This window comes from Pelmatolapia mariae, linkage group LG16_19, assembly GCF_036321145.2.
Source record: "Pelmatolapia mariae isolate MD_Pm_ZW linkage group LG16_19, Pm_UMD_F_2, whole genome shotgun sequence".
Classification (NCBI taxonomy): domain Eukaryota; kingdom Metazoa; phylum Chordata; class Actinopteri; order Cichliformes; family Cichlidae; genus Pelmatolapia; species Pelmatolapia mariae.
In genome coordinates this window covers 7,507,127-7,527,225 of record NC_086241.1, presented here as the reverse complement: position 1 = coordinate 7,527,225, position 20,099 = coordinate 7,507,127, and the positions used below count along the sequence as shown (strand labels likewise).

The 20,099-nt window shown below is 39.5% G+C and overlaps 2 protein-coding genes and 1 non-coding gene across 3 annotated transcripts; all 3 read left to right on the top strand.

The window, feature by feature from the left end:
- The first annotated feature begins 4,023 nt into the window (after positions 1 to 4,023).
- Positions 4,024 to 15,927, top strand: cops8 (COP9 signalosome subunit 8). Its single transcript, XM_063499400.1, has 7 exons — positions 4,024 to 4,148; positions 4,796 to 4,866; positions 5,027 to 5,075; positions 7,268 to 7,400; positions 14,396 to 14,503; positions 14,612 to 14,674; positions 15,372 to 15,927. The coding sequence occupies exons 1-7, from the start codon at positions 4,077 to 4,079 to the stop codon at positions 15,449 to 15,451; spliced, it is 576 nt and encodes a 191-aa protein (XP_063355470.1). The 5' UTR covers positions 4,024 to 4,076; the 3' UTR covers positions 15,452 to 15,927.
- Positions 8,559 to 10,376, top strand: trim63b (tripartite motif containing 63b). Its single transcript, XM_063499399.1, has one exon. The coding sequence runs from the start codon at positions 9,075 to 9,077 to the stop codon at positions 10,125 to 10,127; it is 1,053 nt and encodes a 350-aa protein (XP_063355469.1). The 5' UTR covers positions 8,559 to 9,074; the 3' UTR covers positions 10,128 to 10,376.
- Positions 15,928 to 17,457: 1,530 nt separating the features above from the next.
- On the top strand, positions 17,458 to 17,531 carry trnai-aau (transfer RNA isoleucine (anticodon AAU)). The gene has a single exon. It is a non-coding gene; the product is annotated as a tRNA-Ile (tRNA).
- The last annotated feature ends 2,568 nt before the right edge of the window (positions 17,532 to 20,099 follow it).

The following is a 20,099-nucleotide window of genomic DNA, read 5'->3' as shown; positions in this document are numbered from 1 at the left end:
TAACTTTTTAACCAGTTACCAGCTTTCCCTCGAATACCATATCTTTCCAATTTATCCAATAAAATTGAGTGATTGATTGTGTCAAAGGCCTTTTTAAGATCAGCAAATATACCAACTGCATATTTATTTTTATCCAGTGCATTAGTAATTTCTTCTACTGCCTCAATTATCGCCATTGAAGTGGTTCTTTGCGTTCTGAAACCATACTGACCAACATTTATTATTTTATTTTTTTCAAGGAATTTTTCTAATTATTAATCAATAACAGAAGTTATCACACTGGTGAAGTGATAAAAGTCGTCGATGTCTAGTTAACAATCAACAATCAGAGATCTGGTTTTAAGAATTGAATTTATAATATACAGGATTTATGGAATGCAATAAATAAGTTCCAGCTCTTCTAAAACTCAATTTCAACACAAAATCCTTATCCTTAAAGGCATATCAAACTGCTTTCACATTACAGGATTGCATTGTAGTCATTTTTTACCCAGTATACCTCCAGTAGCTCTTTAAGTCTACCTGAAGCACATCTGGGATGCCTCCTGACAATCAGGGACAATGCCAGATATGCCCTGCCATGCAGTTAAATCAACAAAAAAGATTCATAGAAATGTGATAATCTGTTTGCTGTTTTGATTTTCCACTCTCTCTCGTGTCAGGGTTGGGTCGGGCAGCTGAAGATCCGCCTGTGAGTGGAATCCCGGATTCCTGCTCTTCAGCTGTCACACCTGTTGCTCACCACACTAACTCTACTCAGTAGTGATGGGAATTCCGGCTCTTTTTAGAGAACCAGCTCTTTCGGCTCGACTCACTAAAAAGAGCCGGCTCTTTCAGCTCCCAGCCGGCTCTTCAGGTTGTTTTGTTGCTTTAACTAATTTATTATTAACAACAATATAAAATTATGCACTAAAGGAATTTCTAATGTAAAAAAAACACGTGGTTTTATTTATATATGTTTATATATAAATATATACGGTGGCCCCTAGAGACAAAGCACGTACAAACTCCAAAACACATTTCTAGCGTTAACTGAACTTCCAAAACAGAGCTAACTAGATCACTTAAATTACACAATTGAAAGCATATGTGTATTGTTTGTGTATTTATGCACAAGCACTCATATATATTCAAATAATTTAAAAAAAAAAGTTCATTTACCTGTTGCTACCACACACCAGATCCAGTCGTTGGTACTTCCTGGCTTGTGTAGCCACTAGGTAACAAAAGCTCAACACTGCCCCTAGCATCCTGGAGCATATCCGTTGTGTTTTGTACGTGTTTTGGAGTTTGTACGTGCTTTGTCTCTAGGGGCCACTGTAAATATACTTTTATTTATTCACTCCACATAAAATGTAATAAATAAATCATATAATACAAAAACCAACTATTTACATTTCAACTTTTAACTATTTAAATTTTCAGCTTTTTCCTTTTAAACAAATTTAAAGTGAAACAACACAAAACACTGCAAACCACAACACAATTAAATATAAATTAAAATATGCAAAACAAAAAGAAGATGCACATTCTCTGTCATATGGGCCTGCATGAATAAACTTTCTGAATCCTTTATCATCCGCAACTGAAAATAGTTGTGGATGATTACTATACCTTTCTAATGTGACGTTGTTGTCCCTGGCTCTCTTTCTCTCTCTTTCCCTCCTGTGCTACTGCGAATGTAACTACTGCCCCTCCCCCCTCCGCCCAGCGCAAGCACAAGGCTCGCGTGCGGAGTGAAGCAGAAAAAAAGTGCGAGAGACGGTGAGAGAAAGAAAAAAAAAACGGCTCCCAATATGGAGTCGGCTTGTGTTGTTCACTTCAAAGAGTCGGCTCTAAGAGCCATTTCGTTCGCGACCGACACATCACTACTACTTAGCTGCCTGTCCATGAGTTTGTTTGCTGGTGCAAAACAGATCAGTGTCCCCACTCCACGTATCCTCCCCAGACCTGCTAACTAAGTAATCTCACATACTCTCCATAAAACCCCCTGGAACTATTCTGTGGAACACCTTTACCTGTCTGTGGATTAACCTGGGCTAACTTACCTCTCTCCTCTCTCAGTGGCTCCCAAACTCAAATTGTCCCCATCATATTTCCTTGTTGGTATTCAATAAACCTTTTGAACATTGAATTTGTCTGCATTGGGTCCTGCTTAAGAGTCCACATAGTTTTTTTTTTTCTATTTTGTCATGCAACAGTAATCTCAAACAAATTGGTCCATATGTGTTGTTTTACAAGATATCTATTATTTCCATAGAGATTAAAAAGAGCTTGTGAAGCTGATAAATTGATTAGTGCATGTTGTGTTCCAGCAAGAATAAAAACAAATATTTTGGAGGTTGTGACCTCCAAAAATGAATTTTAAAAATCTCAGATTTGTCATTATAACTGGATTTTTTAAGTAATTCAAAAATGTTGTAATTAAAGTGTGAAAAAGATGTCTGAGGGGTATTTTTCATTTGTTTTTGCACATTTAGTGTTCCTTAAGATTGCAAAATACCACCCTCAATGCAGATAAAAAAAAAATCAAAAGCTTGGAGAATGATAAATTTTCTATATCAACAGTACAATATCTGTCTAAATGAAGAAAACACATGAGAGCTGTCTCAGTTGCCGAGCTAATTTTTTAGAGGTTGAGGGGATAAAAAGGTATGTGTAGTCACCACCATCAAAGGCAAAGAAAAGATCAAAAGGAATTAAAATACAGGAATGACCACCACTGGCAGGAAGATCATTAGTGAATTAAAAGAAAAAAAGTATCTCTCGGCACTGGGAGTGTTATTTAAAGAGTGATTGTTTCCCTGGTAGAAGTACCAATAAATCTAAACTTGCATGTATATCTTAAAGTTGCCAAACTACAGCATTTAATAATTATGACAAGAACTTTTATATGAATAAAACTCATTAAAGTCTAAATTTACTTAAAAAAAACAACAGTTTGTTGTACATAGCTTGTAAGATTTTGCCCATTTATAATATATTTAAGCTTGTTTGCAAGTATCACGTTTTCACAATCTAGTAAAAAGCTGTCATCATCTTTCTTTCATTGTCCACAAAAATCTTAGTATAGTTATGTGTTTGATGAACATTGTAGGAGTTTTCTAGATTATTTTTAAAGTGTTTCCTCTTAATCTTTTGCCCACACAAAAAGTGCATAAATGTGCTTATTTATTCCTGATATTAGGACAATTACTTGCTGTCAGAAGATTACACACACAACGCTCCTGTCTCTGCACAGGTGACAACAAGCCAGCAAAACAACACCTGGTTATAAGCTAACATTATGGCTGCTAATGTAAGGCTCCAGTGTTCTAAAAATCACACATATCCCTCTAATAAACAGTTTGATTGCATTGATTGCAGTCTTCCTCTGTGTAACTCAGACATGTTTGTCATACAGCTACAACATGTATTAGGGCAGCTTTAGGTTGAAATTTTGTTGAACTGACAAGTTTTTGCTTGTCACCAATGGCAAGTACTTAATTTTTAGTCAAAAAAAAAAATGCTTTTTCAGAATGCCACAGCTCTGAGTCTCCTCCAGCAGAGTCCAAAATCTCCATTTTGAAAAAAAAAAAAAAAAGAAATGTGAGGCCATAGCATATGATTCACATACCCATCTATGACCCATCCTCATGCACTGTGTAAGGATCATTGTAAGACTAGAAGAGATGGCTTATATCATCACAAAACAAATTTGATCAATTAAAAAAACTTTTAATCATTACACGTGTTCCTTCACATCCAAAGTATATCAGCAAAATGATATACCCTCAGGATGCTCTCTAGATTTAGGGTTTAGATTTCTTCGATTCTGTGAATGCAGACTTCCTTTTGACAAACTTTTCTTTTAAAATTATTTTTCTTCTTACATTTTCTCTCTTTTTGTTTGGAGTTTATTTATGCATGCTTTATTTATGTCACTATTTTGGTCCCGTTGCATTTCACTGTAGTTTGCGTTTTGGCCAGCAGAGGACGCGGGTGAGCACACCCGACGTCGGACTCGTAATAATACGGCGAAGACACCAAAGAAGAAGAAGAAGCAGAAGTTTCCGGTGCAACAGCTAGGCATCAACATGCCTACTGCTGTGATTATGGAGGAAAATTTTGATAAATTATTAGAGCAGTGTGAAGCCCAAGAGCTTGAGGTAAGGACTTTGTGATCTTAAATATGAACAGGAAGGTCTCAGAGACTTTGTGGCTTTGAAAGCAGGATGGGAACGGTGCGGTTTCTAGATATTTTAGGCTAGCGTACTGGCTACAAAACCTAGCCTGTGTGTAGCCTACCTTAAAGCTCTGTGAAATTAATTTATCAAACACGTTAACTCGTAGGCGAAACATTCTCATGTTAAAAATGAGATATAGGCTGTAGCAACGTGTTCATGTTGGACTGCTCTTTGCTTTACCTGCCAGCAGATAGTAGGAAGTTAGCGGTCATAATCTCTCCGTTAAATTGGAACATATCTGCAGGTTATGTGTTTGATTTAAGAACCTTTAAGTCTTATCTGTGTTGACAGTCTGTCTGTCTATCTGCCTGCCTGCATGCAGCCTACGGACTGACAGTTTATAGTATAAGAATAAGTGAGCGAGACCAGTACTGTAATGTTAGCAGGAGCTAAAACTATTAAGTGGACACTTGCTGTTGGCTGGGTGGACATCAGCGACTATTTCTTTTTATTATGACAATAATAAGACAATAATAATAACCCGTTTTCTCTGAGAAGTAACATTTGTTCAGTTTTCCGCTTGTTTTAGCTCTAATGTTTAATCGCACACCTGCATTTCTTTGTAACAGGCTCCAGGGGGCATTGCAACACCTCAGGTCTACGCTCAGCTGCTGGCGCTCTATTTACTTAATAATGACATGTAAGTCACTGATCTCTATGTATTTATAAAAAAGAAATACATTTAAAGGTATATTTGGGTCTCAGATTGCAGGTAGCTGAACTCAATTTAGTTGATGAGCCCCTTTTTGCTGCCTGTGCCTGTATCTGTATTATGAATGTGTTGTGTGTTTTCCTAACAGGAATAATGCCAGGTATCTATGGAAGAGGATTCCCCAAGCAATAAAATCGGTAAGCTTGTTAAAACATGTGTAAACACTGCTAAAGAAATAACATTTGAGCATGTAAATGTGAACAGTAAATGCTGTTGACTTTAAAATCCAATGTTGGTTTTATTACATTTTTCAGACCTACTCATACTGTCATGTATACAGTTACTAGACACTTTGTAAGGTGCACTTTGCTAGTACTGGATGAACCCTCTTTTGCCCTCAGAGCTGCCTTAATTCTTCGTGCCATAGATTCAACAAGGTGCTGGAAAAATTCCTTAGTGGTTTTAAAGGTTTTGGTCCATGTTGACATGATGTCATCAAACAGTTGGTGCAGATTTGTTGGGTGCTTATCTCTGACATAAATCTCCTGTTCTGCAACCTCTCTAAATGCTGTACTTGTTTAAGATATGGTGACTGTGGAGCCCATTTGATTTGCCTTCCTGTCAGCTCGAAACAGTTTGACCATTCTCCTCTAAACTCTGTCATCAACAAGAAGTGGCACTCATTTGATATTATACTTTTTTCTGAAAATACAGTGTAAATCCTAGAGATGTGGGGAAAAATCCCAGCAGATCAGAAGTTTCCTAAATACTCAGACCAGCCCATCTGACACCACCAACCATGTCACATTCAAAGTGTCTTGTATTACCTTTCTCCGTCAATTTGATTAGCATTTTGTCTTTGTCTCGTCTTGTGTGAGTGCACTGAGTTAATGTCATGTCACTGGTTGATTTAATGAGTAAAGACAAACTCATGGATTGGAGAAGTCCTTTAATGACTGAGCAGTCAGATCCATCATAGCATGACAAAGGGATGGTACAAGGAGCCAATGGAGAGAGGCTAATATGGAATAAAGATTTCTTTTTCTAGTCCCTATTTGCTTTGGATCAACTGGAGGCTTTTTATGGAGCTTTCAGAACAGTATGATAATAATTAATTATATTCTAGCTCCAAATTAGAAGTTAGAAATGTATGGTCTGTGTTTTTTATCAGCTTTTTGCCATTGTGGTGCCTGCATCACATTTAATATTAAGGGCTAGTGATGTGCTGATCGATCCTGAAATATCGATTCCTCCGATACCAGTCATTTATGTTCTAGAATCGATTCTCACATTAAAATATCGATATTTTAGTAATTTAGGGTAAATTTGTAGTTTATCATTAACAGGAATACAGTGGAAAGAAACTATATCATTCGGATTGTCTACGTTGGAAGGAACTACTTCCTCTTCCTCCTTCCATAGTCATGTGCGAAATACGGCTGTGTAAATGTGTCGCAGCCCCTGGCGTGCGCACTCACAATGGCTGAGCGTAAATGGATTCATGTGTGGACGTATTTTACCTCCACAAACAGCCGAGATGTGGTTTGCGATACATGTTGCAAGAAAGTGAGGTGTTGTGGCAACACCACTAACCTCGTCAAACACCTCAGAGTAAATCATATCACAGAATATGACGAGCGTATGTTGAGGCGAACTGAAGAGGAGGAGTGGACAGGGACAGGTGCTGCTAGGGCGAGACAGACGTCTCTCACGGAGTCCTTTAGTGCTGCAGGCAGGCAACATGTTCAAATAGCGCACAACTTCAGTTTTTTTATTTCTATATGATGAATTCTGCATTATTAAGTGATAAGAACAAGTAATCTGATGTCCTGTAATCATGATGACGCTACGATAAAAGATACAATAAATAAAATACGTTATTGTACAAAGTATCGGTATCGGATCAGTATCGTCGATACCACCCTGAATTTTACTTGGTATCGGATCGGAAAGGAAATCAGTGGTATCACACATCACTATTAAGGGCAAACATTTTTTTACCACCCTGACACAACCAGTTCCATGTTTCTAGAAAAGTTGCTCAACTGTAAATGTAAGTAACTAAAAACATATGTAATTGGCATTTTGACTTGTATTACAAAATGATCTTAAGTCCTGGAGATCAATTTGCCCCACAGGAAAACTTTTTGGACCTGCTTAGACAACCAAGAGCACTATGAAATAAATGGAATTATGGTACTGAAATTCAAGTCATGACTTCTTGCCAAGTCCGAGAAAAGACAATTTAAGGATGATGGAACCATTATGATCCAACAGTCTTACATATATATTGGGGTGTGAATGCTCTTCACAGTAGCATTAAAAGCACTACCTGGTCAAGTGTTGCATTCTGATTGTGTTTGAAATGCTTCTCACTTGTTTCCTGCAGGCAAATCCTGAATTAGCAGCTATTTGGGCAGTGGGCCAGCGTATTTGGCAGAGAGACTTTCCAGGGATCTACACAGCCATCGCTGCTTATCAGTGGTCAGAGAATATTCTTCATGTCATGGAGGCCCTTAGAGGTAACCAAAAAATGTTAAAAACACCAGCTGACTTCTCGTGCCTCACGTTGACCTGTTACAAAGCTTTTCAGATTAATTATGCTTCCAAATATTCTTTATCTGATATATAAATTTGGCTCTGTTGAAACTAGAAACTAAGGCAACATGTTCTTTCAGCACGTTTAAGTGAGTTCAATATTTTAAAAAAGTTTCATAAATGATTTAGAATAACTGCCAGCAGGGGGCAACAGCTGAACCCAGTCAGGGCTATGATGCAACAAAGCAATGGGAAAATAAACAGAAACCCTCATGGTCATGAAGGGTACTTTAAATATCCACAACAAGATACTTGCATATTAAGAAGGCGGTTGCGTACCTACATATTTTTGTCTGTTTTTCAGATCACCTTCTCAACTTCAAAGGAATGATTTTCTAGAAACATCAGGTCATAAAGTTATATCAGCTGCATTTGTATCATGTGTCAATTACATTGTGCAACAGTTTAAGAATAGCGTCTCACTTATGTTTATGACACTGTGTGTTGATCAGATATTAATGCTCAGTACAGTATGTCATAGCACAATTAAGCAACCACTGGTCATAACTGCTTAGTAGATGTGTGCATAAACATTAACAAAAAATGCGCAACAGTCAAGAACTGCAGCATTTATTCAAGATTACATTTTTTTGCAATCTGACCGTACTTCCAGGCACTTAGTGTACTCAGTGTATCCATGACTATCATACAGCTCACACTAATTAGAATATTGCATAATATATATTTTTTCCATCAATGTGTTAAAAGAATTTCCAAACGTATAAATTAATCTGAATATTTTTAATAAATCTGTTTAAATCAAAGCCACAAAAGGAAGACATTAAATATATTGAGAACCTAAAAAGTAATAAAATATATTATTATCTTACCTTAAATTTAATTTAATTTAACAGTCTCACTAAATTGTGGATTTTATTATTAAAAGCATCAGGTTCCAGTGCTGAAGTATAAGCATTGCAAAAGAAAGAGACTAGCAGATAAATTATCATTTAGAAAAAAAGAGGCTTAAATGTTGTGTCAGTGGTAGTTTAATAAACATAATTGATCATCAACCATTTGCTGTTATCAGTTAGTTTACTTTAAAACATATAAAAATTGTTTTTCTGTAGTATATGTGTACAGTCACTGCGTTTACTAAACAGAACCGGTTACATAAATTGGCACATTGAGCAGATAAATTAAAAGAAATCAAATGGAAAAACAGCCAAGTCACAGGATCTTGACACAGACTTGTTTACCAATAATACTGAGCCCCCTTTCTCAGGTCGAGCTCCTCTGAGCCGGTCACATGGACCCTGTTTGTCTGTGCTCAGTTGGCCACTTGGGTCACTGTTAGAGGGGACTCGGCGCCCACTGGGACATGTGACACATGCTGCAATGGGTAGGAGGGGGCGTTTCGGTGAAAAGATCCTAGGCTAGCAAGCGGGTAGGAATGCCTGGTGGAAAGGATCGGGTGTCACCAGCTGTGAGTGTGCAGTATAAAGGACAGAGCTGCTAGCTCTCAACCAGAATAGATATCAGCATTTCAAGTACGGCACACCGACAGGAGAAGTTCTTAGACGCTGCACTCTCTTTTAGCTTTCTCCTTGTGAGAACAGAAGACTTCCTAGTCTAGGTGTACGCATAAAACTTACGAAATGGACATCCAGAGGACAGGATCTGTGGTTCGGCCCCCCAGCCCCATGGATAGCCTTGAGAAGCAGCTGAGCTGCCCCATCTGCCTGGACATGTTCACGAAGCCTGTGGTCATCCTGCCTTGCCAGCACAACCTGTGCCGTAGCTGTGCCAGTGACCTCTATGACTCGCGCAACCCATACCGCTTTTCTGGTGGCGTCTTTCGCTGCCCTACCTGCCGGTTTGAGGTTGTGCTCGACCGCCATGGTGTGCACGGGCTTCAGCGAAACCTGTTGGTGGAAAATATCATTGACATCTACAAGCAGCAGCAAGAACTAAGTGGCAGTGGAAAGACAGAAACCAACCTGAAGCCTAAAGAGTCCAAAGAGCCAAAGTGCCAGGAACATGAGGATGAGAAAATCAACATCTACTGTGTGACCTGCCAGACACCCACCTGCTCCATGTGCAAAGTGTTTGGCCAGCATAAGGACTGTGAGGTGGCCCCTCTAACAACTGTTTATGAGACCCAGAAGGGTGAACTGAGTAATGCTATCGATACTCTGGTGACCAGCAATGGTCGCCTGCAGACTCTGCTCAATCAGATGGAAGACGCCTGCCGTGCTGTACAGGAAAACGCTCAGCGTGCCAAGCAGGGCCTCTCTGAGCGGTTTGATCTGCTATATGCTGTCCTAGAAGAGCGTAAGGGCATTTTACTTGAGCAGATTGGGAAAGAGCAAGATGAAAAGGTGGCAGCTCTGCGGGCACTGGCTCAGCGTTACGGTGAGCGACTGCAGGCCAGCTCAGAGCTGACCGATACGGCTGTGAGGGCATTGGAGCAGAGCGGAGCTGCTGAGTTCCTGTTGGCTTCGAAGGGCCTTATCACACAGACCAAAGATGCAGCCAAAGCCTCACTGGGGGAAGAGAGGCCCGAGCCAGGCTTTGAGAAGATGGACCACTTCACTATATCAACGGAGCATGTTGAAAGAGTCCTTGGAAAAATGGACTTTGGAGTGGTTGGAGATGATGAATTTGAGGATGCAGAGGAGGAGGAAGAGGAGGAAGAAGAGGAGGAATGATGAGAACTGAAGTTGTTTTGAACTTAAGTACTTTTGAAGGTGTTTTGAAATAGGGCAGTGTTTGTCTTGAGGACTCTGAATTTAATGTTGAATGAAATATTAAGGAGGTGAAAGAGGATGTGGGCTGAAACTGTTTGCCCTGTCAGTGCAATATCTAATTTCAGTGTCATATTCATTCTTTTTTTCTTAAGTTCTTTTTATACTTTTGTACCTCTAAGTCTGTTAAATGTAGAAACAGGTAGTATTTAGGAATAGTTGTTATTTTAGATTTCATTTCTCACTTTTTTTTGTGGAATTGGTGATCAACTGATCTCGCTGTAATCACCAAGTCTGTTGTTACTGGTAATAAACCTGCATGAATTGAAGCAGCAATGTTCTTTATTTTTAGCTCAATGTAAGCCCAACTTAAAATATTGATTTATTTATATTAAATAAATGGGGCTTAAAAGGGAAAAAAAACCCTACATGACTTAGGATTATTTTGGTGCTACAGACTTTTGGAGTGCTTCCATCAAAATGGTTCCCAGTCTGTTGCTGCTCTTACTTGGCAGTGGACTGTATTTAAAAATAAAGCCCCTTGCCATGTCCTGTCTGCTTTGCCTTTGCTGGTGAAAAGTGGGGGCTATTTTTAAGAGGTGAGATGGTGAGAGGTGATAGCTCACCCTGGAATAGACTGACAGGGAAGGACAAGCCAGGTCCCGTTTCTCCTGCATAAAACTCCCACTCACTGATGTCTTACTCAGCACCTCCAACCCAACTCTGAAGTGTCAGAGGGGCATGCTAAGAAAGGCCCGTCCAGTTGCCACACAAGTCATTCTCTAGCGGCCAAGAGGCCATGGTAAAAATATACATCTTTCCTGAGGCTGGGTTACAGAAAAAACCCCTTGAGATGATTGGCCTTGTTGGGTCGGGAGCATTTGAATTTACAGATGGTCAGCTGCCAGAAAGTTGTTCCAACACAAGAAGCAGTTTTATAAGCTGTGTCTCTTTTTAATAGATAGTTTTTAGCTTAGTGATGCACAACAAAATGGGTTTCATTTGGATTTCTTGATTTAAGAGGCTGTTTGAATCAGAACAGTATTTAAATAAATAAGGATTGTGGCTATTTGATCTCAGGCCTCCATTTCAGGGACGACACAGGGGACACCCAGTCAGTTTTTATAGTCCAACATATTTTTTTTTAGCTTGTTTTTGGCTAAGCCTTTTGTTTTCAATGCAGTTTAGTTTGTCTACAAAAACTTTGTCTTTATTCGAGTCACAGTTACACAGTTCGTTTTTTTTAAGGTTCAGGAAAAGAATTATTTAGAAAAAGCTTCTGTAACATTTTAGTGAGACAGAACACCCCGCCAGAATATGATTATGAATTATTTGTTCAGGTCCCCTGAATCTTTTGGATATATTTAATGATCCCCACCACACATAAACCCAAACCCACACTGATCTCAATCAGCAGAATCACACCATTCTTCTGGTACTCTTCCTTTACTTAAATAAAGGTTTATTTATTTTTTTATAAATTAATGGAAGAAACAAATTGGTGTATTTAATGGTCAAAATTCCCTAGAGCTGGACCCACAGATCATCCCCCCATGCTGAAACGCCACCTACAGTCATGACTTTGGTTAAAACTCAAGCACAGCTGTTGCGTAAACAGTGTTGACATATTTTCCAAGACATGTGTTCAGCTTCTTTTTGCCTCTTTTCGATAAGTGCAGTAACATTTAGGACAGGAATCTTGTTGGACATCACAATGGGAACGCGCTCTTGACAATCTCCGGCCTTCCCCTACACAGCTGTCTTTTCTCATCCCACTTGTTATTGTTACTGCTGCTAACGGCTGCAGCAGACAGGAGGATGATTGTTGGTATACACACAACCCGTTGCTAGGCTATAAAACACCAAAGGCCATAACCCCAAGGCACTTGCGTGATAGCTGCCGTAGCAGCAGCAAATACCTGCCAGCGTATGTTGTTTTTGAGGCTCTGTCACTCCTACAGTAATCTCCACAGCACTTCAAGTCAGGCTAGATAAACAGGGCAGTTTGGAAGCTGAAGCCAGAGCCTGCTGATAAAGTCTTCAGCGGGTCTGTGGTGTGAGCATATCTGTGATTCGGCTTAAGCATGCTTCATTTAACAGATCTTTAATTAAGTGTCCTTGATTGTGGAATTCATTTTAGCTCAAGTCAAAGTTTCCTGAATAACAAAATGCAAGATTTCACTTAAAGCAAACCCAGATGGTACGAGGAATTAAAGACAGACAATTTTTTTGTTAAGACTAGCTTTGTTTGATTTTCCAAGAGCAGTTCCTGTTAGAGCTGCGTGTCATTGTGTGTTTGTTTGGGCTGGGATGAAGTGACTTGCCAAACACATACAATTACCACAAGAAAGGTGAAAAATCTGCAAAGTCAGCAGAGTGAGAAACAAAGAGCTTCTTCCAAGGCCAGTGCACTGTCTAGTTTTAAAGAAATCTGCATCAGAATTTGTTAAGTTCCTTTCCCACCACATTCTCTGAAATTTGGTCCAGGAGGCGTTGTGTAATCTTGCAGATGGACAGAGAAACAAATACCCTTACTTGACATTTACTCAGGATGTAACAATTTTGAAACTAAGACTAAAGCCATGATGCAGCTGTTCAGTTTTATTAGGATGATACGTCTCATACTTAAAACATGAAGTTGGGAAAACGCATTACTGATGATGTATGCATCATCAGTAATGCGTGCATGTTGGGAGTGACAGATCTGGGTTATGGCATAAGTGAGACAGTACAACAGATGGAAAATCCTCTCCAGCATTGACATTTCAGTATTAAGTGATGCCCCAGGGATGAGATCAGTGATCCACGCTACATGAGTGCAGATGACCATAGCAGAACAAAGCCTCTGAATATCCCTAAAACTAATCAATGACATTAAAGTGTTAAAGTCAGTGGAAGAACACAAATTATTGCCTGAAAATGCAATAATGATTGCGCTTGAATTTATTGCATTGCATATTCTAAACGGAAATAGTTTGATAACCAGATTTCGCTATTAAGGACCAAAGGCAGTGATAAATCATTTAAAAATAACAGAAGACAAAAACAATGTTCTTAATGATGCCTACTCAATCCATGGAAAAATCAGTGAGTGATCCCAAGTGACCTGCAAAAATCATCAGATTTTGTGTACATCAGCTTTACTTTTTTCATTCAACCCATGCAAAATATTTCCAGAGTTATAGACCCTCAGAGTGCAAAGGTGTGGGTTGAAATTTGGAGGCTTTTTTTTTTTTTTTTTTTTAAATCCGCTTACTGTTCCAGGATTTTAACTTCATGAGTACCAAAGAGATCCACATGACATCTTCAGAGTTGAGGGAAAAATAAAAAAACAAAAACCATTAAGTTCGGTTTAAAAACTGGAGCCAAATCAATTTTACACCCACACTAAAGGTCATGGTCTAAGGAGAAAATGTTTCTGTTCAGCCCTGTAACCAGTTTTGAGCATCATTATAATGGGATATATCATAGTTGAAATAAACGGCACCAGTTTAATGTTCATGAGAAGAAAAAAGCTTTGGTACCATAAATGTTTAATATGTTTCTGATCATTCAAAGGGGAAAAAACTTCAAGATCAAGCATGCAGACCAAACTCTAAAGTGTGATTCATATATGATTACTAGCTTGTGAAAACAAGTTATACAAGGTCTTCTTTTTCCCCCCACATTTTCATACCAGCCTCATCGCCCAGCCACAGTTTCTTTTGGGTCAGAATAATTTTCCTTAATGTATTTTGAAAGTCTGTAATTCTGGCAGGTTTCATAGCATGAAGGTAAAACTGTACATGGCTTTTTAAATATAATAAAGTTGTGCTCAGAGGGAAAGATCTATTCAGAATACTTTTTAATACATGTTTCATATCTAATTTAAAACAGCCTGTGAATATAGATTATTTGTGCTTTGTACATTATGAGATGAACAGTCTGTTCAGTGGTTCATTATAATCTGATGTGTTTCTGGTTCTCAGAGCTTTGTTCCTTAGAATATAATAAATCACTCCTGATGAATTGTTCGTCACAGCATATGACCTTCTGTGCTGTTGCTCTTTAGAAGTGCTGTTTACACGAGACATATTGCTTAAATATCATGTTAAAATGCTGCAACATCATACTCTCCTCGTGCCTGGAAGCTCCCAGCAAGTTGCCCTGTTTGCTGTGCACTTTAAATAGAACCAGAGCCTAGATTTAGCTCATATGCACTCCATATGCACCTATCTCATATGTCTTCACAGAGAGCACACGGCAGCGGGCGTACAGCCTGGTGGCCCAGGCGTACACTTCCATCACAGCGGAGGATTTTGCTGCCTTTGTGGGCTACTCTGTGGAAGAGGCGGTGAAGGGTAATGTTATATCTGCTGTTTTTAGTCAGCCAGTAATCTTGCTCTCAATTTTATCACATTTCTTTATACAGAGTTATTAAGCATAATTTTTTCCCCCTCACTTCAAAGGTGTGGTGAGCCAAGGCTGGCAGGCAGACGCCAATACCAGGATGGTGATGCCCAAAAAACCAGGTAGGTGGCAGTGTTGCTCTGTTAAACTGCGACCAGGATGCACCCAAAAGGAACCAAGCATCCAACTCCCAAGCTTCTCCTCCCCAGGGATTTTATTAGACACATAAAAATGTTGTGAGCACAGATTTAGGACTTGGGTCATGCTGACATTGTTTTTCCTTGAAGTTCTTGAAGTATGTGATTATCGTCCATATAGCCCAAATTTTATCGCTGTCACATGTCCGCGATTCAAAGCGTCAAGGACTAATCCACGGGTTTATTGATTTATGCGGACATACCAGGAGGACATCTGTCCTATCTGTAATCATCAGAAGTTACTGCATGACTGAAGCATCTGCTGCACACATGCATGCAACCAACCCACCCACATGAATCCCCCAACTTTCTTCCTTAGTTTTTATTGGCTCTTTTAGTTGTTGATCTCACACAGGAAACGATTCCGTTTGAGATGGATGTAAAAGATTGTGCTGGCCTGGCAGGTAGTTGTTGTTTAACAGGTCAGGAGTAGTCTTGAGCTCACTTCTAGATGTGAACAGTAGGTCTAACTCGAATCCCGCTCCCTGCTGAGCTTCAGAGTCAGAGCATGTGGGCTGTAGAGCTAAAACTGAAAGGATGTAAGAAGATCGATAGCATTTGGCACAAGAGGAATCTCCCTCTGACTCAACTTCTCCTCCTCCGTGTCTCTCTCCTTCAACAGATCCTCCCCCTGTCTCGTTGGTTCCAAATGAGCAGCAGTTGGCCAGACTCACTGACTACGTGGCTTTCCTTGAGAACTGATAACCCACCACAGCCACTGCCACCCGTTTTCACCCGCTCGGTACTGAGGGAGAATACAAGACTCTTCATCCTTCATCCTGGTTGTGACGTACCCCCCCCCCCATCATCTTGCATGATTTCTCTGGGACATGGCTATTTATGTTCAGCGACTAATAAACCCTCTGCTCTTGATGTGTTGAAAATTTCAGACTGTGACGTTGTACATTTTTATGCTCTTCGCGAACCCACCTGATGTCTAGGTTTGACCGTTTTTCAAAGGAAGCTTCATTTTCCCATCACCGACTAATTCTTTCCTCCCAGCAGAAATACACAAACCAGCTTGTACAGTCCACTCCTTCTGTTTTAGCATTTAAAGTTGGCCTTGATATAAATGTCATCAGGTAACAGGAGTCTTGGCATGCATGCATCACCGTACGGAGACCTCATTTTGAAATTTTATGTTTTGACTGGTGAATAAATATTTTGCTGTTTCTATATTTCTGGTACTGTTCTTCTGAGTTTTGTCTGTAATTGGTGTTGTATTTCAGAGTCAACATTCACTGTAAATGAAAGTTTGTTGTCTTCTGTGGCCCAATATGAGGAAGCAGCCCTGTATTTATGTATGATTATGGACCACCAAGGTAAGTTGATATTGGAGCAAATGGATATTTATACCCCAAAATCACATAAATTGTTCTGGAAAATGAAACGAGTTGCAGTTTAATCCTGGCGGTGAAAGGCAAAACTTTAAACACACAAAAACATTTTTTTAGCATCTCTGCTAAAGATAATAAACTGCTAAAGTGATGCTTTCTAATTAACATCAGAGAGCTCATGGACATTTTTATTCTGTGAAGTCATATCTGGCTGCCATCTGTTCCTCACTGCTACAAAATAAAAGCCTGTTTTCAGGCATAATTTGAAATGTGCACTTCTCCTTTACTTTGTAGTCATTTCAGCTTTTATTGTAGCTGGCACTGGAAGGGAGAGGCAGCCATTTGATGTGATTTAGTGTGAAATCCTGGACATCGGGGCCATTCCTTGCACTTTTGTGGTTGCAAGGATCTCATTTATTTCATGGCATGGTTTCCTTTGTTTTGAAAATGCCACATTGGACACGACTGCAAGCATGAAAATTGCCTGTCTGTTTACATTTGCTGCTGTGTGTCCTTTTAAGTCTGTCTCGGGCTACAGATTTGCAGCATGTAAAGGGAACTGTGAACTTAAGAGACTTCTCAGGGACTGGCACTGAACCAGCATGACAGTATCCACCAGGTTTAGTCAACACAAACACTAAAAGGTAACGGACCATAAGGATATACACACAGATGTGTGTCCAGCAAACTATTGTGTATAAACTGCCTAAACTAAGTAAAGAGTGCTTAATTCGATTTATATCAATAATTAATGTAGTATTAAGCTGACTGGAAGTTTAGTGACTGTCCTGACATTAAATTAAGGCAGGGGTGTCCAACTCCAGGGCCGGTGTCCTGCAGGTTTTAGATACCACACTGGGTCAACACACCTGCATCAAATGATTAGTTCATTACCAGGCCTCTGGAGAACTTCAAGATATGTTGAGGAGGTCATTTAGCCAGTAAATCAGCTGTGTTGGATCAAGGACACATCTAAAACCTGCAGGACACCGGCCCTCGTGGCCTGGAGTTCGACATCTGTGAATTAAGGGAACACTGGCTCAGGTCAGGTGAAATCCAGGGTTTGGAGTTTTGGGTTATTCTCCCTGTTTGTGCAGGTTTCAGCTGGCAGCAGAGTTAGCACTGCCCACACGGGCCAAGGACACTGTCACTAAAGGAAGCAGCCAAGAATAATTCGTATAGCGCTCACTTTACAGAAAACAAACTAAAACCCTGAACCACAGTGAATTGGATACATTTCACTGTGTGTTATACTTGTATAACTATGCATGTGACAAATAAAGAACCTTGAACCTTGAATTTGCACCTTAAATGTTCTATGTACTGTGAGAGCTGCCTGATGAATTAGGGTTTAAGGCCGCAGTGCAACATGGCCGGTTAGCTCAGTTGGTTAGAGCGTGGTGCTAATAACGCCAAGGTCGCGGGTTCGATCCCCGTACGGGCCACAGTCTTCTTATTGGTAACTGGACTGCCGTGAGTTTTCCACGTTGTGCATGATTTCACTGACATGCAGTTCAAACATATTTTCTTTTTGTTTGTTTTTTCAGGTTAACTGTTACAAGGACACCAGTCTTTTCCTACTTAAAACGAAAATGCCTGTATTTACGAGTTTTACTAATTAGGGTTAAGTTGTATAACCCTCATGTTATATATTTACATTTAGTTGTTAGGCTCCTTGTAATGTTTAATTTGTTTGTGTACCTCTCTGAGCTTTTTTTGTGATATTGTATTTGATGGACCTGGGGTGTTTTCGGTTGCCATAACATTAATTTCCTGTCTTTTAAAGGTAAATACATTTTATATAAGTATCAAAAGCAAAAAATAAAATGGCTGTTGTTGTGAGCAAGAAGCAAAGAGATGGCCACATGATCCAGTATTTCAGCACTGTGAAGCTATGTAATGCTTCGAGCCAAGACCCTCTGACTTTTAACTAACTTAGAAAACATTTCAAACCATTTGTTTCTGGAGCACTTGTTAAATGGAAATAACCATTCTTGTAAGGTGACTCCACCTTATGTGTATTTTATTTTATTTCATGCAGGGTAAATTTTGCCTTCCAACCTGCCAGGTTTATACTTTCAGGGACAACGCAGCCCGAGACTTTGTTTAGAGTTCAGAGTTTCACTGAATCACTTTTAAAAACTCTGACTATTAACACAGAGTAATCTGATGTATGCAGAACACAATTCTCTAGTTTCATATGATACACAGTGACGACAGTGCTTTGAAGTAAGGGCACAAGGTCACACTGTGTTTCCAGAATTGGCTCTGTGCTTTTACTACCGTGGGTCAACGTTTATACCTCATGCTGGTTCAGATTACTGACACATGCATAATGCCATGTGGTATACATGGCCTCATATCTGCTATCTGCATTACAATAATAAATTTGACCTCAGTGTTCTCACCTACCTTTAACTGATCCAGTTTTGACACAGAGCTCTCATGTAGGAAGATTCTACAAGCACTGGTAACTTATTTTTAGATGAGGTGATCTATGGACTGAAAGTGAATGGAAAGTCATACACTTTCAATTATTCCCCTCAGACTTCAGCTTCTTTTTCTCAGAAATCTTCACAGTCATAATATAAAGTAAGACACTTTAATTTGTCTACATATTGTTACTGTAGTATGTAAGTGGTAGCACTCGTGGGAAGGGAAGCCAGGCCTCATATGTTTTCTCAAACTTCAGTTGTCATTTTAATGAAAGCAATTTGTTTAATGGTTTCGGCCATTCTCTGCTCTTCTCATTTCTCACTGACTGTAAAATGGACCACATGAAACAGCAACCCTCTGAATGCCACGGTGAATATGTGGTGAAACACAGTTTTGCACTCTCACAATCTGAAGGCTGAGCAGGACTCCCTTGAGATGAGGCTCTGCTCCACTCTGATTACCCAGGGGTTTGTCAGATGAAGCCAGCTTTGAATTTGATTGATTTTTTTTTAGGTTTTAAGTAAATAATAATGTCACTACACTGCAGCTACAGCAGTTAACTCGTCATGGTAGGTGTACACCAAAACCTGAACTTCAGTATGGAGAGAAAATTTGGACTGTCAGTATTAGAATGTGACATGTGCCCGTTCAGTAGTAGCACAGCAGCAATTTCACTGGCTGTGGCTTTTTTTATGACAATAATTCCCGCACACTCAGGCACTACTGTACTTACTGACCTTAACAACTCAGAGGAGGAACATTTGTGGACACAACAGACTTTTCAAGCCAGCGAAAAGGATTCTGTGAATGACTTGGTGAGGATTTCTACAACATTCACAGTGGTTGTGAGCAAGTCTGTCTTTGCACACAGGATGCTTTTTCACTCTTTTTAAGTCCACTTCTTGTACACAACCATTTTCAAAGCAATGGCATTTTTTTAATACACAATTTAACACTGTTCAATGAAAAATGCAGGGATAAAAAGGCAACAAAGGATGAACCAGCGTTGTGTATTTACTGGCATTTCTTTGGTTGAATCTATGGAAAATTGCAAAGATAAAACAGTTTGACAGACATAAAATAGTATTTTTGCACCATCTAGGTGATTTTCAAAGAGCTATTAGCTGTGTCAAAAGGAAACAGAAAAATATCCAACACAGCACCTGGACATTGATCCATCGGAGGTTCACTGACACGCCATAAGAAATTGTTTCAATGGAAGGGTGACTGTCAAGAAACCTTTGCAGCGAAACAGGGAGAAAAGGTAAAAGCCAATGGAACGTGATCAAACATGGACTGGACTACCCAGAGCACCGACTTCAATATTATCAAAACAGTGTGAGATCGTCTTGATGAAGGAGAGAAGAAAAGACAGAAACATTCAAAAAAAAGATGAAAGAAACCTGGAGAAGTATTTTTGAAGGCTACTTAAAGATGTTACAAGAAAGCTGCCAAAGAGAGTTCAGACACAGTTGAAGAATAAAGGCGGTTATACCAAATATTGACTTCCAAGCTTATTAGAATTGCCAACTCAGCTTTTCCTTTATATTCTGTATGTCCATATGTTTTCACATGTT